General features: G+C 51.5%; 1 protein-coding gene across 2 annotated transcripts; it reads right to left on the bottom strand.

Moving 5' to 3' along the window:
• Positions 1 to 9,141: 9,141 nt before the first annotated feature.
• On the bottom strand, positions 9,142 to 15,708 carry NYAP1 (neuronal tyrosine phosphorylated phosphoinositide-3-kinase adaptor 1). 2 transcript variants are annotated; one of them, XM_040634523.1, is made up of 6 exons: positions 15,571 to 15,708; positions 13,721 to 14,076; positions 11,748 to 13,265; positions 10,629 to 10,847; positions 10,305 to 10,414; positions 9,142 to 9,723 (listed from the first exon to the last, which is right to left on the bottom strand). In XM_040634523.1, exons 1-6 carry the CDS (start codon positions 15,636 to 15,638, stop codon positions 9,466 to 9,468), a joined length of 2,529 nt encoding a protein of 842 aa, XP_040490457.1. In that variant the 5' UTR covers positions 15,639 to 15,708; the 3' UTR covers positions 9,142 to 9,465. The 2 variants fall into 2 exon arrangements, with proteins under 2 accessions (XP_040490457.1, XP_040490458.1); XM_040634524.1 differs by having other exon boundaries at positions 10,629 to 10,844.
• Between the last annotated feature and the right edge of the window lie 1,052 nt (positions 15,709 to 16,760).

The following is a 16,760-nucleotide window of genomic DNA, read 5'->3' as shown; positions in this document are numbered from 1 at the left end:
GCTTGAATCCAAGACCCTGAGATGAAGAGTCACATGCTCTACCGACTGAGCAAGCCAGGCTCCTGGTCAAAGCACCGCGTTCAAAGTATTAAGATACTCTAACTCAAACCTTCTTGACCTCAACACTCTAGGTTTATCAACCTCAATGCTATTGACATTTCAGACCATATACTTCTTTATTGTGTGTATGGGGGCGGGGGGCTGTCCTGTGCGTTGTGGGATGTTCAGCAGCATCTCTGGCCTCTACCTGCTACATGCCAGGAGCAACCCCATCCTCTGTTGTGACAGCGGATAATATTGCCAGATGTTCCCTGGGGGGCAAATCACCAGGTGGAGAACCATGCTCTAACTACTGAATAGCACATCACCTGAGTGGTAGAATTTTCTCTTGGGCTACCACCAGGGTCAGGGACTCATATCTATTGGGCCGACCCAGGGCACCAAGCATCCCTAGGTCACTTTCTAGCTACTTGGGCTCATCCCACTCATCCTTCTGGGAGGGATCACCACTTGCTTCCTTGGCAGGGCACCTCCATCACTGTGCCCTGTCCATCCTCTCCCCGAGCCTGGTCTCGTGGTTCTGTGCTGTCCTTATCTGCACCTCTGGGAGCAACGGCTGGCCTGCGGAGCTGCTGTCCTCTTGTACCCTCCCCCACCGCACACTGTAAATCCAGAGTGGTCTCTCCCTCCAAGGCATAAAGATTGGTGGTCTGTTGGTGGACAGGGCAGTGCTCCCTCCCCCTCCTTCAGAATGTCAAAGGAAGGGAAATTGTCCACCCCAGAGAGTGCGCTGGGGTCAGGTCTCTTTCAGAGCACTGACTGAGGGTGGACAGGTTAGGTGGGAAGGGGGTAGATAACACACTCACACCCCAGGAGGGAATTCTAGGTAGAAGCTCACAGTTCCTCCCCAGTCTCTTTTGTTGTCAGGGGCCCCTCCCACTCTGGGCGTGTGGGTTTGCCTCAGGGAAAAGTTCCTGTTAGGACCAACTTTATTCCCTTATTTTAGGACCTCCTGGGTGGGAAAGGTAGACCCAAACATGGAGAGGGAGGGGAAAACTTTTCCCCATGGACTTCCTCACTCATTCAGCCCCACCTCAAAATGGGGAGAATGTTCTCCCTTTTCAGATTTCCATATCTCTAAGTAGACCAACCATGACAGTTTTATGACCCATATACAGGGATACATTTTATGTTACTAAATGAACAAAATGACTTCAGAGCTGAATGGGCAAGGAAATAAATACTACATATAATTAAAAATTTCCCTCTAGTTTCTAATTTTCCAGAAGGTTTCCCCTCATTACTCTGAAATTTCTGGAATGTGTACATCTCGCTGTCCCACCCATCCCTGGGCTTTAAGGCAGGAATGTCAAACACAATCAGCATAAGGTCACCACTTGGTCAGTGGAAATTTTTTTAGATGGTGGTGACACCATTTCTGGCGCTTCTAGCCTAGGGTTTCTGACACGCAGCCACTTTTTGTGGCAAAAGTTTGCCCTGGGGTGGTGGCAGAGGCCAGTGGTTGGGCTGGATGAGTCCCTAGCCAACATGCTCCTCACTCCATCCTGGGTGCAGTTTGAAGATGGCAGAGGAGCAATGGAACCGGGACCCTCAGAATGGGCTGCCACTCTGAGGGCACATGCATCAGGGGTACCTGATTTGAACAGCAAGTGACAAGAGTCTCCAATTTCCCGGTACCCGTTAACTGTAGAAGTATCTTGAGGAAGCAACCAAGCATATGTGGGACATGTGGCATTCTTTAAGACAAATGGCCCAGGCTATTCCACAAGTCAGAGTTATGGGAGCAAAAGAAGCAAAGATAAAGTGCCAAATTAGAAGAGACGAAGAAAGTTAACAACCAGATGCCAACTCCTGGTTCGGGATAGAATCTTGGTCCGTAATCCGTATGCTGATGCTTTAACCTCCAAAGTGATAGTATTTGGAAGTAAGACTTGGAGAGGTGATTAGGTGTAGGTGAGGTCATGAGGGTGGGTCCCTAATGATGGGATTAGTGTTCTCCAAAGAAGTGAAAGACCAGACCCTCCCCCCACATCCTTCTCTTTGGCTCTTTCTTGCGGTTTCTCGCTCTCTGCTATGTAAGGATCCAGCAAGAAGGCACCTGCCTGCAAGCCCGGAAGAGGGCTTTAACCAGAAACCAAATTGGCCAACACACTATTTTGGATTTCCTGGCCTCTGGAGCTGTGAGAAATGAATGTCTGTTGTTTGAGCCACCTAGTCTATGGTATTTTGTTAAGGCAGCTGAGCTAAGACACCAGAACCTTTGCGACACGATTAGGGAAATGTATATATGGCCTGGATATGAGATAAGATGAGTATCTATTGATATGGGAGGTGGAGACCATGAATGGAGAAAAGCAGCTTTTCAAAACAGCATGTGCAGGATGACCTTGTTTTGTTAAAAAACATATGCATAGAAAAAGTCCTGTGATGTTATACAGTAAGTTTTTAAGTGGTAACCTCTGGGTTGTGGAAATATGGTGTTTTATTTTTGCTTTTCAGTATTTGATAACTTTCTACAATGAATGTATGTTGCTTCATACAAATAAAAGGTTATTTTTAATTGGAGAGAGACTATGTTCTGGGAGGGGTTTCCTAGAGCGTTTGCTCCCAAACCTCATTTTTTTCAAAGGAGGAAATTTTTTGATTCATCACATTGACTTAAAAAAAAAACAAACCACTTTTTATTGTGGAAAATTTCAAACAGACCCAAGCGCAGACAGAACATTCATCCAGCCTAACAATGATCACCACATGGCCATTCTTGTTTTGTCTTGTCTGGCATGTACTTTCTCCTTCTCTGTTTTATTTTAAAGCAAATCCCAGACCTCAAATGATTTATCCCATTAATATTTCAGTATTATCTCTCTAAGGACTCTAAAAATATATAACCACACTATACTATCACACCTAAAAAGTTAGTAATAGTTCCCTAATATCCTCAAATACCCAGTCGGTGGTCATATTCCCAATTGTCTCATAAATGCAAGAAGCAAGTTTTTTTTTTTTTTTTTTTTTTTAATTTCGTTTGTTTGAATCAGGATCCAAATAGGGTCCATGGATAGCAACGGGCAATATGTCTTTTTAGTTTCTTTTAATCTATAGGTTGCCTCTCCATCTCTTTATTTCCCCTGGCAATATATTTGTTGAAGAACCCAGGGAGTTTGCCCTGAGGTGTTTCCCACCATCTCGGTTTTGCTGATCACATTCATTGGTGTTCAATGCATTCCTGTCTTCTCTGTATTTCCCGTAATTGGTGGTGGCGTTTACGGGCTTGATGATATCTCTAGGTTCAATTTTGGGGGGACAAGAACACTTCATAGATGATGGTACATTCTTTCATCAGGAGGCACATAAGGTCTGGTTGTCTCTTACAGCGTGATATGGGATGTTGTCTGTTGTTGGACCTCAATACCTGGACCCATTACTTCATGGTGATATTCTAATTCTAAAATTCTGTCATCATTTATTAGCTGGAATGTTTCTTTATAGAGAAGCTTTATAATTCAAAATAATGAATTGATTCTCTAGCATCCTCCAAAGGTGAGACATTTTTTTTTGTCAATATGAACTAAGGAATTTAACCACTATTTGCCTTTCAATCCATTGTAGTTCTTATCCTTCTTGATGCTCAAATTATTCCATCTTTTGGCTATTGCAAGCCTCTTCAAGTTTGCTCCCAAGTCTTTTTGATATGACCCGAGTTACCTTTGATTGAAATCTCTCTTCAGAGCTGAAATATCTCCATGGGTGATATGGGCCGTGAGAAATAAGGCAGAATATTATTTCTGAAGTATTTCTTTTCTCTCCCCTGTAGTTTGTGTTATCTTGGCAATGGGGGGGGGTTCTCTCCATGTAGCTCCTTGTTTCCCTCTTGACTTGAGTGCTCCCAGCCCCTCTCACCTCTAGCTGTCCTGTCCTAGAGTCCTGTGCTATGCTGGGATCTAGAAAGGTAGAAAGTCAGTGTTGGAAATGCCTTTGCGACCCCAGGAGGGGGCATGTAGTCCCAGGTGAGTCCAGGTGACTCCAGGTGAGTTCTACCAGGTGTCAGGCAGGGAGGGCTGGGTCTGGGCTGACTTCCCAGGGGTGCTCATCCTTCCATCCTTCATAGTTTATGAAGTTCCAGCACGGCCTAAGTTCTTGAAACTGCCAACTCTTCACAGGTCTCCAATCTTAGGTAGCCTGAGGGCTCACATTGACCTCAAGCACCTGCCTAACCTGAGCCCTTCCCACCCTAACTGTTCGTTCTTGACTTTCACTCCGTCTCTGCTGAGGTTCTAGTCTCTGTCCCTACCCCTCAAAGGAGTCGTTGTGCTATCTGAAAGCGAAAAACTTGGCTTTACGTGCCGATCTGGGATTTGAACCTTCGCATGTCAGCTCTTTGGTGCTCACACTTCATGCCTGCCTCTGCTTCTTGTCACGGATCACGACTCCTGTCTTCATCCTTCCTGAACACCTAACTACTTTTTATTCTTAAAAAAAAAAAAAAAATTTTTTTTTTTCTGGAGCGCCTGGGTGACTCAGTTGGTTAAGTGTCTGACTTTGGCTCAGGTCATGATCTTGGGGTCCTGGGATCAAGCCCTGTGTGGGGCTCCCACTCAGCTGTGAGTCTGCTCATCCCTCTCCCTCTGCCCCTCCCACCACTTGTGCTTGCTTGCTTGTTCACGCTCTCTCTCTCTCAAATAAATAAAATCTTTAAAATATATATATTTTCTGATTTCAGAATAAAGATCTACGCATAAAAATTCAAGCAGTATACATTTTTTTAAAAGTAAATTAAACCCCCTCTCTTCTCAGACCTCGAATAATCACCATCAAATATTTGGTGTATTTTCTTCCAGACCTCCATAAAAATTTCTAAATAAATGATTTTTCTAAAAATGCGCTTTTTACAAATAATTTTTTTCTAAAAATATGCTTTTCCGCACATTGCTTTATTCACTTACTAATTTATTGTGAACTTTTTTGTGTTTAGAACATTGATTATATTCTGTGTTCAATTTAACAGCTTCAGTGTTCCATTGTTACCATAAATTAGTGCCATACTAATGAGATTGGAGTTGTTTCCAGTTTTTCATCATTTCAAACAATACTGCAATTAGCACGTTTGTGCATCTAGCTTTGTGCACTTCTGTGACCATTTCCGTAGGATAAATTCCTGGAAATGAAATTTGAGCCAAAACTATGTACATTTAAATTTTTAACAAATATTATTGAACTGACCTCCAGCAAAGGTGTATTTACATTTACCCAATAAGTGCCTATTTTCCCCCACATACTTGCCAGACTGATGCTATGAATTTTTTCAGTTTTGTCTGATAGATAAAAAGTATTTTATTATTGCTTTATTTCACATCACTTGTGGTTAATGGTTGAACATGTTTGTTTGTAATTTCTGTTTCTTTGGTGAATTATCTGCACATGTCCTTCGTTTGGGTTGTTTTTTCCTTTTCTTATCAACTCACGAATCTTTCTGATATACTGTATCAATCTTTTTGTGTGTTAGAAATCTTTTCCCATAGGGCGCCTAGCTGGCTCGGTCAGTGGAGCATGTGACTCTTGATCTTGGGGTCATGAGTTCGAGCCCCACCTTGGGTGTAGAGATTACTTAAAAATAAAATCTTAAAAAAACATATTTTCCTAGTTTAATGTTCATAGTTTGAGTTTTCCACACAGAAGTTTTAGTTGAGAACATGATCAAACTTAAAAGTGTTTCAGTCTGTTTCTGGTTTTCATGTCATTTTAGAAAGACCTTCTCCGTCCCAAGGTTAAAAGAATGTTCACCCATTTTTTGCTCTTATTGTTTTGTTTCTACATTTAAATCTTTTGGCATAATGAATGAAATAGAAATCCAGCTTCCCACACTCTCCCTTGAGTAGCTAATTGCTCAAGAAACAACCACTGAATAATCTTTTTCCCCAACCTTAAAATACCACCTTTATCATATACATGCTAAATTCCCATGTGTATTTGGAACTATTTCTGGACTCTATTCTGATGGATGTGCCAGTCCTGTGCCAATCCCAGTACACTGTGCTTTTGTTTCAACTTTTAATATTGGTAGGCCAGGTCCCCCCATTACTCATCTGTTTCAGAATGTTCTGGTTTTTCTCATTATCATTCTGGATGAACTTTTGCATTATTTTGTCAAGTTTCCCAGCTCATCCTTTTGGAATTTAGAGACTGCATCAAATTTATGGATTCCGGGAAAACTCTCATGTTTTATATTATGGCCTTCTTATCTAAGAGTAAGTTATTACTCTGCTTATGCAAATATTCCTGGTTTAAGTAACTCAAAGGACTTTAGCTTTATTGATTGATCGAATATAAGTCCTATACATTTCTTATTAAAGTTACTCTGAGATATTTTATGATTTTTGTTGCTCTTATAAGCAGGATATTTATTTCCATTGATTTTCTAACTAATTATTAAAAAGGTATCAGAAATTGTGCCATTTGTGACATGGATGGGCCTTGAGGGCATTATACTAAGTGAAATAAGTCAGACGGAAAGGCAAATACTCTATGATCTCACTCATATGTGGAATCTAAAACAACAAAAAACTCACAGACATAGAGAACAGATCGGTGGCTGGTGGTTGTCAGAGATGGGGTTGGGACGTGGGCAAAATTGGTGAAGGTGGCTAAAAGGTACAAACTTCCAGTTATAAGATAAATAAGTCCTAGAGTTGTAATGTGCACCATAACGACTATAGTTAACAATAACATTTGAAAGTTGCTAAGAGGGTCTATCGTAAAAGTTCTCATCACAAGGAAAGAAATTGTAATTATGTGTGGAGATGGATGTTAACTATACTTATTGTGATGATCATTTCACAATACATACATACATCAAATCATTATGTTGGACACCAGAAACTAATACAATGTTATATGTTGATATATCTCAATTCAAAAAATAAAATGTAGAAAGCTATTTCTTGTTCATATTTTGTTCTTAATGCATATCTTTATACAATTCTCCCTTATACAACTCAGTCTAGGCCCCGAGTATTATTTCTATGTTGATGATTCCTAATGTCTGCAGTCTACTCATCTTTCCCAAACTTCTCATCTCTCCCAAACTCTCATTTCATCTCTAACTTGGTGTTTCCCAAGTTCCAAAAATTCTCGTATCACTGTCATAATTTTCCATATTCTGTATATCACAACCGTACCATTATTTATTTAACATTTTTCTTTAAACCAACTCATTAAAAATAAATTTAGCTTTATCTTGTGCAATAATATCCATGAAATAACAAATACTTTTGATGTGCTGGTTATAATTTCTCTAATAGGAATGAAAATAAATAGAAAACTACTAAAGTTTAAGAAAAAACCATTCTTCTTGGGGCGCCTGTGTGGCTCAGTCAGTAGCACATGCGACTCTTGGTCTCGGGGTTGTGAGTTTGAGCCCCACGTTGGGTGTAGAGATTATTTAAAAATAAAATCTTTTTTTAAAAGATTTTATTTATTTATTTGAGAGAGAGAGTAGAGAGCACAAGCGGCGGTGGGGGGGGGGGAGAGGGAGAAGCCGACTCCTGGCTGAGCAGGGAGCCCGATTGGGGGGGGGTGTGAGCTTGAGATCATGACCTGAACCAAAGGCAGATGCTTAACCAACTGAGCCACCCAGGTACCCCTAAAAATAAAATCTTTTTTAAAAAGGGGGGGAAATGTCCTTCTTCAGATTGCTTAAAAACATCTCTTGTATCATCCACCACACTTTTTGAAAGTCTGTTCTAGCTGGTAACAAACCTTTCCACCTGGATATTAACCATTGCTTCCAATTCAACGTTCTTCCCTCAAAATCCCTCTCACCCCACTTGGTTTGCTCTGTCAAAGTGATCACTTCCCCAGTCACAGGAGTTCTAATGCTGGGCTTCGAAAATGCCCCATTCAGCTCCGGCATTCCCCACCTGAGCATGTTCCTCCGCATCTTGCTAACTATCCTTTGCCCTCCGTTCTCCCAGGCACATTTTTATTCTCCTCGGTGACTGCTTCCTGAGGATCAGAATCTTGCTTTGATGCCCATCTCTCTGAACCAGCTTCGTCGTTGACTCATTGCCCTTTGCATTATTTAAACACATTTCCTGCCCCACTCCCATCTTCTGTTCTGCAGACAATCATCCTGTGACCTTGGGACTTTCCCTCCTCCCCCTGCTCACCCAAACCTTCCCTGTCCTTTTAGGCTCACTTTCTAGAAAGCCTTCTTAGATGATTCTGGCCCCACCCGCACCCTCTTACTGCTGTAGCACTGTCTAGTGTTGTCCCAGGTGTCTCATCCCCCAGACTAGACTGCACAATGCCTGAGGGCAGGCTTTAGTCTGAATGCTCCTTCTGCCCATTGCCAAGCACACATCAGAGGCTGGCTCCGTAAATGCTTGCTGAGTCACCGCATGGTGGCATTCCCAGACTTACCTCAAACTCCACCTCTCCCTGTTACTTGCCACAGCCACTCAGCCCTCCCTGCACCACCTCCAACTCCCACCAACCACGGGCAAGAGGGAAAAGAAACAGGTGTAAGAAAAGCGGAGCACACTGAAATATAAGAAGCCAGTTCTAGGATCGTTAGTCTTTTAATATATTATTCTGAAAAGAAAGGAATTAAAAAAAAGTTCCTGACATCTCTTCTGATTTTTTTAAAATTTAAATAAATACCCCGCCCACCCCCACCCGCTAAAATTTCCCTCCTTCCCCATCATCCCGCCCATCCCTGGTGCTAGACCCTCACCCCAGAGCTAAATAAGATGCCTGTTTCACAGCAGGCCACACTCACTATCAAATTCTGGCCACTCGTAAATACTGTAAATGAGTCTGCGGCCCTCAGCTCACCGGAGCCTCTCCCTTCTCTTGCTTGGCTCCCCATTCCAGACCAATCCCCAGCGTCAGGGAGGGCGTGGATGGTTGGGGAGAGCGCCAACTTGGTTCCCTTTAATTGCCCACTACTGCCTACTCCCTGCCCAGGGGTAGGTCAGAAGAGCCCAGAATTGCCCTCCCAACTAAAATAAATAACGAAATAAATACCCCCTCCCCACTCCCGGCTCTGTAAAAGAGCCCCTCTACCTCACACTCTAGCCCCGTCCTTCACCTGACCCGCCCCCCTTCCTCCCTTCCCTTCCCTTCCCTCCTCCCCCATGCTGACCTCTGGCTTGGCCTTTGCCTTCTCAGGAGGAGGAGTCAACCTCGCCCAGCAGGGAGAGCAGCGGAGGGCCTCACTCCCAACTTCAAACCCTCCTCCCCCAAATTTCAGGGGGTGCGGCTGGCGCCCCACGCCCGATGGGCCTGGCAGACTCCCCGTCTCCGGGGGTTAGGGTGGAAGGCAGGGGGTTCTCCCTGGCTTTCTCTCACCTGGTCCTTCCAGTGTCCCTCTTTCAAGGCAAGTCTCCCGGAGAGCCGGGCACCCCCGCCCGCTCCCCAGTCCGGTGCCCCGGCCTCCCGGCCTCCTCAGATGGCCGTGTCCCAGAGGACGGTGTGCTGCCGGCGGCAGGGCGGGGTGCCGGACTTGCGGGGCTCAGGCCCCCGCCGCCAGCTGGGGAGGATGGGCATGCTCTCCTGCTTGCAGAGGCCTCGGTCGGGGCGGTGGCGGGCCTTGATCTCCTTGCACACGCAGCGCTTGCGCTCGATCACCTCCAGCAGCTTGCCATCGCGCTCGCGGGCGGGCGGAGGTGGCAGGGGCAGCGGCAGCGGCAGTGCGGGGTGGGTCTGTGCCCCTTCCTCCCAGCGCCGGCCGGCGACGAGGGGAGAAAGGAATAAGGGGGGGGGGGTCAAGGACCTCAGAGTGACCAGGCCCTGTCCCCCACTGCAAAGACCAATGTCTTCTCCCAGAAACAAGTCCTCTCTTGCCCCCTCGGCCTCTGTCCTCTCCCCCTGGCTAGTGGGGGGGGGGGGGCCGGGGGCGGGGCGGGAACAGAAACCCAGCTCTTGAACCCTCTGCCTGGCAGGGTGCCAGGCTGGGCACGTCTTACCCTGGGGAATGGGCACCTTTAAATAATTGATTTCCTAGTAGAATGCACTTTTCAAATTGGTACCCCCCCATTTTCTAAATGCACAAAGGCGCACGGTAAGCAAGTGGTGGCGCCACCTTGCTGTCCCCATCTAATACAGACCCCTTCCCAGGATCAATGCCCTCCCCACCCCCCGGGGGGGGGTGTCCTTCATTCGTCCCCCCCTCATTCGTCTGTGCCAGGCCCAAGCTTGACCTACTTTCCTTTCCACACCCAGGCTTTCTCCCCCACCTGCTCCTTCACAAATAAAAGAAAGCCCACCTTCGTCTTCCTCCTCACCTGGCTTGGGGCATCCCTAGGCTGACTGCAGGGCCGGGGGGTGTGGAGCGCGGCCTGCCGGACTCCGGAGGTGGAGGCGGAGCGCCCCAGGCGGTAGCCTCCCGTGAAGTCTGAGGTGGAAAAATGGTTAAGTGAGGAGGGTAGGGGCCTCCAGGTTCCCCTCCCGCAGTTCCCAGAGGGCAGCCCCTTCCAGGCTGCCCCTGACTCAGCAGGGGAGGCAAGGGGATGGTGATGTGGTGTTAGAATGGAGGGCCCAGAGCATGGACCCTGAGAGATCTCCCCCCTTCCAGCCCCATCTTTGTCCGGCTGCGGGCAGGGTGTCACCTCCATTGCGGTGGCAGGCAGGAAACGTCTGGCAGGGTACGGGCAGCGCCGTGCGACTCCCTCCTCGGTCCCCTCCATGGTGGATCCTGGCCAGCAGGCCCTCTGCCCCCTGACTCCTCACTGGGATCCCTGATGCCACAGGGCCCCTGTCCTCACGCTCCACCTTGCCTGGACCCTCAGCACTGCCATTCCAGGCCCGGGCACCATCCTCGACCTCTGCTGGGGTGACAAGGAGAGCTTAGTGCCTGTACGTGGGAAGGGTCTTGCTGTGCCCCCAGCTACACACACACACACACACAGCCGGTGTGCATGGACCAGAAGGAACTGCCCTTTTGCAAGTCACAGCAGGGAAGGGAGGGACACTATTTCACACTCCCCAAACACAAACACACAGAAGGGACCCCAATACTGCCACTTTCCTTTCCACCCATTGGTACCATCCCTGGCCTGAGATTCACAAATATTTGCTGCTGCCAAACCCTTTTCTGTGGTCATACGGGGTCTCCCCTACCCCAGCTTTAGCTCCAGAGCCCCTCCAGCCCGACAGGGCCACAAGGACCACCCTCTGAGACACAGACCAGGAGCACTGTTCTCCAGGAGGGGGTGATCCCAAATCCTGAGCCAGGAAGTGGGAAGGGGGGGTGTTGGGGGAAGGGCTGCAAGTGAACTAAGCTCAGCTCTGAGAGGAGGCCTGGCAGAGCATTGCGTTGCCAGGCAACGGTAGGGGCCTCCCTCTCCTCTCCCTCCTGTCTGGATGGGTTGCCATGGCAACAGCTGGGAGGCAGCTGTGTTTAGCTCCTAGTGTGCGCACACTCACACACACACACCCCTGCAGCCTAGCAAAGCAAAGGGCAGGGAGTAGAGCGGGACAGGGCAGGAGGGGGCTACTCTCGGGGCCAGATTCTAGCCCCCCCCCATCACAGATCTTTCTGCCCGTCCAGCACACACGTGGGGACCCCAGCCCCTCAGCCTGCTGCATGCCCTCATCCTCCAGTCTCCTTGAAAACTTCCCACTTCAGGACAATGGGTTGTGGCTTCCAAATAACCCCTCTGACACTTCCCCGAAATCATCACAGGCACCCCCAGTCTCCCACCCCCAAATTCCCACCCCTCACTCACTGTCCAGCTCTTTCGCCTTCCTCCCTCCATACAGGACCTTCCTCTGCAGAGCCCAGCCTGCCCCAAATGTCGTGGCGCCCATCTCCTCTTCTTCCTCCTCGGGTGTCCCTGCACTGGCGATGACATGGGCGCAGGAGATGCTGGCAAAGGCACCCCCGTCGGTCCCTTGCTCCTGCAGCTGGATCTTGACCATGGGGGATGGGGCCCCCATTCCACAGCCCTTATTCAGCACCCCCCCAGCCTTGAGGCTCTCATAGGCAGGGGGTCTCTTGAGCCCAGCTGCTGCAGCTGGGTAGGTCCAGAGGGGAGTCAGGGGGCCTGCAGTTGGGTCCGGAAGGCTGTGTGGGGAGGCCAGGCAGCCACGATGGTGGAGGACCCCAGCTGCTGTGCCCATGGCCCCGCTGTGGGGGCTGGACTTCCCAGGCACTGGGGGCCTCGAGCTGGTGCACAGCATCCCATGGAGGACTGAGATCTCCTTCTCAGTCTTTGGCTCCCCAACACCCAGGGGCGGACCCGCCGGCAAGACGGAGTGCGTGGTCACCTTGACTGCCGAGTACACCATGGTGTAAGACACAGCCTTGTCCTTGGGGGGGCCAGGGAGCAAGGCGGCCGGGGCAGGAGGGGCTGCCGGCACACCTGCTGCCTTGGGGCAGATCATGCTGTGGGAGTTGGGGAGCTCCCGCTCCCCCCGGGGCTGGCCAGAGCCCTGGGGTGGCAACGGCGTCGAGTGGCTCCGGGCCCGGCCCGAGGGTCCCAGCAGCAGCAGGTTGGCAGCAGGAGGTGGAGGCGGTGGGGGAGGCGTCTCCCGCTCCCGGGCAGGCACTTGGGGAGCTGGGGCGGAGCCCGCTGGCTCCTTCGAGTGGCAGAGGACAGGTAGCCTCGAGACCCCATCGCCAGGGGTTCGGGAAGCAGCCTTGGCTTGGGGGAAGGCCAGGAGCGGAGGACGGTGCTGGAGGAGGTTGGGGAAGGGTGGGGGGATTTCACAAGGAGTGGTCTTGGTAGGTGTCCCATCCCTCCGGCTTGGGAGGGCTGAAGCTGGCCGGCGGTGGGTGTGGGGCTGCAGGGCAGGAGGCTGGTGTGGCGAGGAGCTCGCTGTCAATGGAGGGGCCCCATTGGCCCGGCCTTCCCCTGCCTCCTCGGGCAGCGGGTACTTCATCTCCTCATATATAGCCTCGCTCTCCTCTGAGTCCGAGTCGGCGCCAGCTGGAGGGGTTGGGCCCCTACCCCCAAGAGGGGGCCCAGTCAGGCCCCCTCCACTTCGCCCTCCTCCCCTGAAGACATCCCCCACCATCTCAATGTACACAGGCTCCTCTTCCTGGGCACCCACCTCAGGGTCCCCAGCTACGCAGGACCCCCTACTGAGGCGCTGAAGGGGCAGATTCCCCCCTCGAGGAGAGGGGGCTGGGGGACAGGACTCATCGAAGGAGACAGAGAGCTGGGTGTTCGGGCTTCTCCTGGGCTTCTGTGGAGGAACCTTCCGGCTGGACTCTCGGCCCTCTGGGGTTGGCTTCTGTGAGCCTGGGCAGAATGGGAAGGAGAAGAATAAACTGGGCTCTTCGTGGGAGAAGGAGATGGACAGACCCCTTCTGACGTCTTGACCCATCTGCAAGGGCGTATCTGCATCTTTATTTTCCCCGCGTTCCTCAACTTAAAGCACAGTGGGTTCCTTTCTACCAGCCCGAGCTCAGTCCTGATGAACTCCCCAGACTCTGCAACTCCTACCGTAAATTCTGTCCCACCCTCATGTTCCTTCAAGGCCACCCTTTCCCAGGAATGGACTTTTCAGGGAGCTTCCCCTGCCCTTGAATGGTTCATCTCAGGCCCTTCCAAAAAGAAACCACCCCCCCACCACTCCCACTGAGAATGGAACCTTCCATTTCCTTGGTTCTTCCCTGAATGAACCCTCCCCTGTAGGCCTCTCTTAGCCTGGAATGGATCCTCCCAGCTCCTGGGGAGGGCTGGGGGTGTCTCACCTGCTTTCTTGCTGGGGGGAATCTCTGCCCCCGACCCTGCCATGCTGAGCTTGGTGCTGGGATGTCTCCGGGGCTTGGCAGGGGGTCTTCGGGCACTGGTGTCCTCTGTGAGACCCCCACCTCCCCCCCCAGGCCCACCCCCAACACTGTCCATGCTGCCCACTGAATGGCAGGAGAGTGAGCGTGGGGCCATGGCGCTGCGGCAGGGGTGGGGGGTGTGCTCCTGGGAGGCTGGCATTGTCATGAAGCCCATCCTGAGGGAGCGGCGCAGCGAGGCGATGTCCCGCACACGGACCCCAGGCCCCGGGCCAGCCCCGGGCCCTGTGGGGCCTGCAGGAGCCACCTCCTTACTGGAGCTGGGGAGAGAAGGCCAAAATGGAACAGAGGTCGGCCTCAGGCCTGGGCCTCCCCCTCCCCTACCCTCAGAAGGGTGTGCAACCCTGTGGCCTCCCAGGAGGAGGAGGAAGGGGCCTGAGGTGGGGATGGGAGGCTGCCTGAAGGTCTAGGGCTCCGAAGTAGAAACTTGAGGCAGAATCCCTAGGCTTTAAAACAGACCAGAAAACTGGGGAGGGAAGGTGAGTAGGGATGAGCACACGTGCAGGGGAGCGTCCCTGGAGCTGTCTGATCCCAGCCTGGGCATATCTGGCACTGGGCGCCTATGTGGATGGCTCCATGCACAGGTGGAGAGAGCCCCGCCTGGCACATACACCTGCGCCACGGCTCTGCTGCTCTCACGCTCACGCTGGCCCACACCTGGCCTCCGGCCTCCCATCATGTCTGGCTGCTGCGGCCTCCGCTCCCACACCACACCGCGCCTCCGCTCCCAGATGAGGGCTGTGCAGCCGCATCGTCAGAGCAGCCTCCTGCTGCTGATCCCTTTCCTCCCTTCCCCTCGCTCTCCCTCTCTCTCGGTGCTGTCCTTTCTCTGTCACCCTCCCAGGCTCACCCCCATTCCCTTTCACTGTCCCCGGGCTTCTGTGTGCGTGAAGGGAGGGGCGGCTGGCAGGGAAGAGGGGAGAGCCACTGTGGGGTGGGCTCTCATTAAGGCCCTGTCTACTAACCCTTCATTAGGGAGAGATCACTGCAGTCATAGCTCTGATTAATCTAATTAACAACAAGAATTAAACTCCACAGTTTGGAGGAGGGAGAAGGGAGCAGGGAGGTGGCTCTGACTCAGGCTCCAAGAGGCTGTGCTGTCAATGGGAGTGAAGAGAGAGGGGAGTGAGAGGGGAGAGGCCAGGATCCAGGTCCCTGGGAGGGCAAGGAGAGAGGGCAAGCAGGGAGAGGTCCCCAGCCTTGGCTCCTCTGCAGGGCCCAGCCTTCACGTCTCCCACCACAAACACACACACACACACACACACACACACACACCCCTGTCACTTGGCCATTCACCTCCCCCAGCAGCAGAGGTGGGGAGAGGGCCAAATGGATCTTCTCTGATACCCTGAAATTGACCCTGTCCCTGGACCATGAAGGCAGAGGGCTTGCCCCTTCCAAGGTCAGGTGATAGGGGAGCCTGGAGCCAACCCCACACTGACAGAAAGGAGAAGACTACAGGCCAGAGGTGAGTCAGGAAGGAGTGACTCGGGCCTCCAGGGGTGGGGAAGAGCCAACAGGGTGCTCCTGAGCTGGAAGCCCCCCAAGAAGCCAGGACAAGGGCTAGAGCCAGGAGCCAGGAGCAGGGTGGGGACAGGGTGTATGCAATTCCAGCAACTCTGTACTGAGCATAGACTCTAAGATCAGACTCCTGACCAGGCTGTTGGACCCAGGAAGGGCAGAGGGATGTGGCCCAGCCACCAGGGAAGCAGAGGTGGGACAGCCCAGAGGGCAATCTGGGACTGCAGCCTTACCTCCTCTTGGCCTCCTCCTCCTTGTGCTGCCTCCACTCCAGCTTGGTTTTTCGGTAGAGGAGGTTCATGTCGTGGGGCAGGAGGTGGGGGCTGGGGGGCCCTGCTCAGCGCCACCAGGCCCGGGGGGCGGCCCTCCCTGGGTCCCGGATCCACTTGGTGGGGGAGAAGGGAAGGAAAAAAAGAAAGATGTGGGGTGGGTGGGGGCCAGGAATGAATGAAGGGGAGAGAGAGAGAGAGAGAAAGGAGCGGAGATGTGACTTGGGTCCTCAGAGAGTGGAAACAGATGGAGGCAGAGAAAACCCAATACCGACCGCCTCTAGGACCCACAGACAGACAGACATAGAAGGATACGTGTACACAGAGTCACACACCCTGACAAAGGTGTTCAGAGCCACAAATACACATCCCGGAGAGATCAGCTCGACACAGATTCCCATCCTGTAAATACATCCTGATCTACCACACAGGCCCCACAAATACAGAGCAGCCCCACAGCCACACAAACACACATTCAGACACACAAACCACCAGGCCACAGACCTATATCTACAAACAGAGGACCAGACACAGAAATCAGCATAGGTAAACACAACCTAGGAACAAGCAGACACACACAGACATAAACACCCCCGACACACCCACAGCACACACAGACCTCTAGACACACACAACCGGCTACAGGGAACTGGACATACCTACAGACAAGGAGTTCTGCTATGGCCTACTTGCGTACATGGCACCCCACTGGGGAAGGGGGAGATGGTCAGAATCCCCACCCCCTCTTGGGCCCTGAGGCTGGGGTGTCATGAAGGCAGGGTGGGGATGCTGGCAAAGGGATGGGGGCAGTCGGAGTTGGGCATCTACAATCCTACCCATCCATCTATTTCCATTCCCTGCGGGCTGTTCTCCCTTCCAGTCCTTTGCCTGGGCCCGGGCCTGCGTCCACCCCTATTCCTGCGCCCTGGCCCCTCAGTGACCGTCTCCACCTCCCTCGATGATGGCCCAGATCCCCTTCTTCCTCCTCCAGGATCTGGGAGGCTCCCGGCTTCCCTCTTCCAGTCCCTGCCCTCAATCCCAGCCGGCGGTCTCCAGTCTGGCCCCATAGCTACCTTCTGAGCTGCGGCCTCCAGACCTGCTCTGGTTTCCCTCCCCCCAAACACACTCTCCTTTACGCCGTTGGCCTCACCTCT

This window comes from Ursus maritimus, unplaced genomic scaffold (genome assembly GCF_017311325.1).
Source record: "Ursus maritimus isolate PB19 unplaced genomic scaffold, ASM1731132v1 scaffold_2, whole genome shotgun sequence".
NCBI classification, from domain to species: domain Eukaryota; kingdom Metazoa; phylum Chordata; class Mammalia; order Carnivora; family Ursidae; genus Ursus; species Ursus maritimus.
Note: the sequence above shows the minus strand (reverse complement) of the source record. Positions and strands in the feature narration are given on the sequence as shown.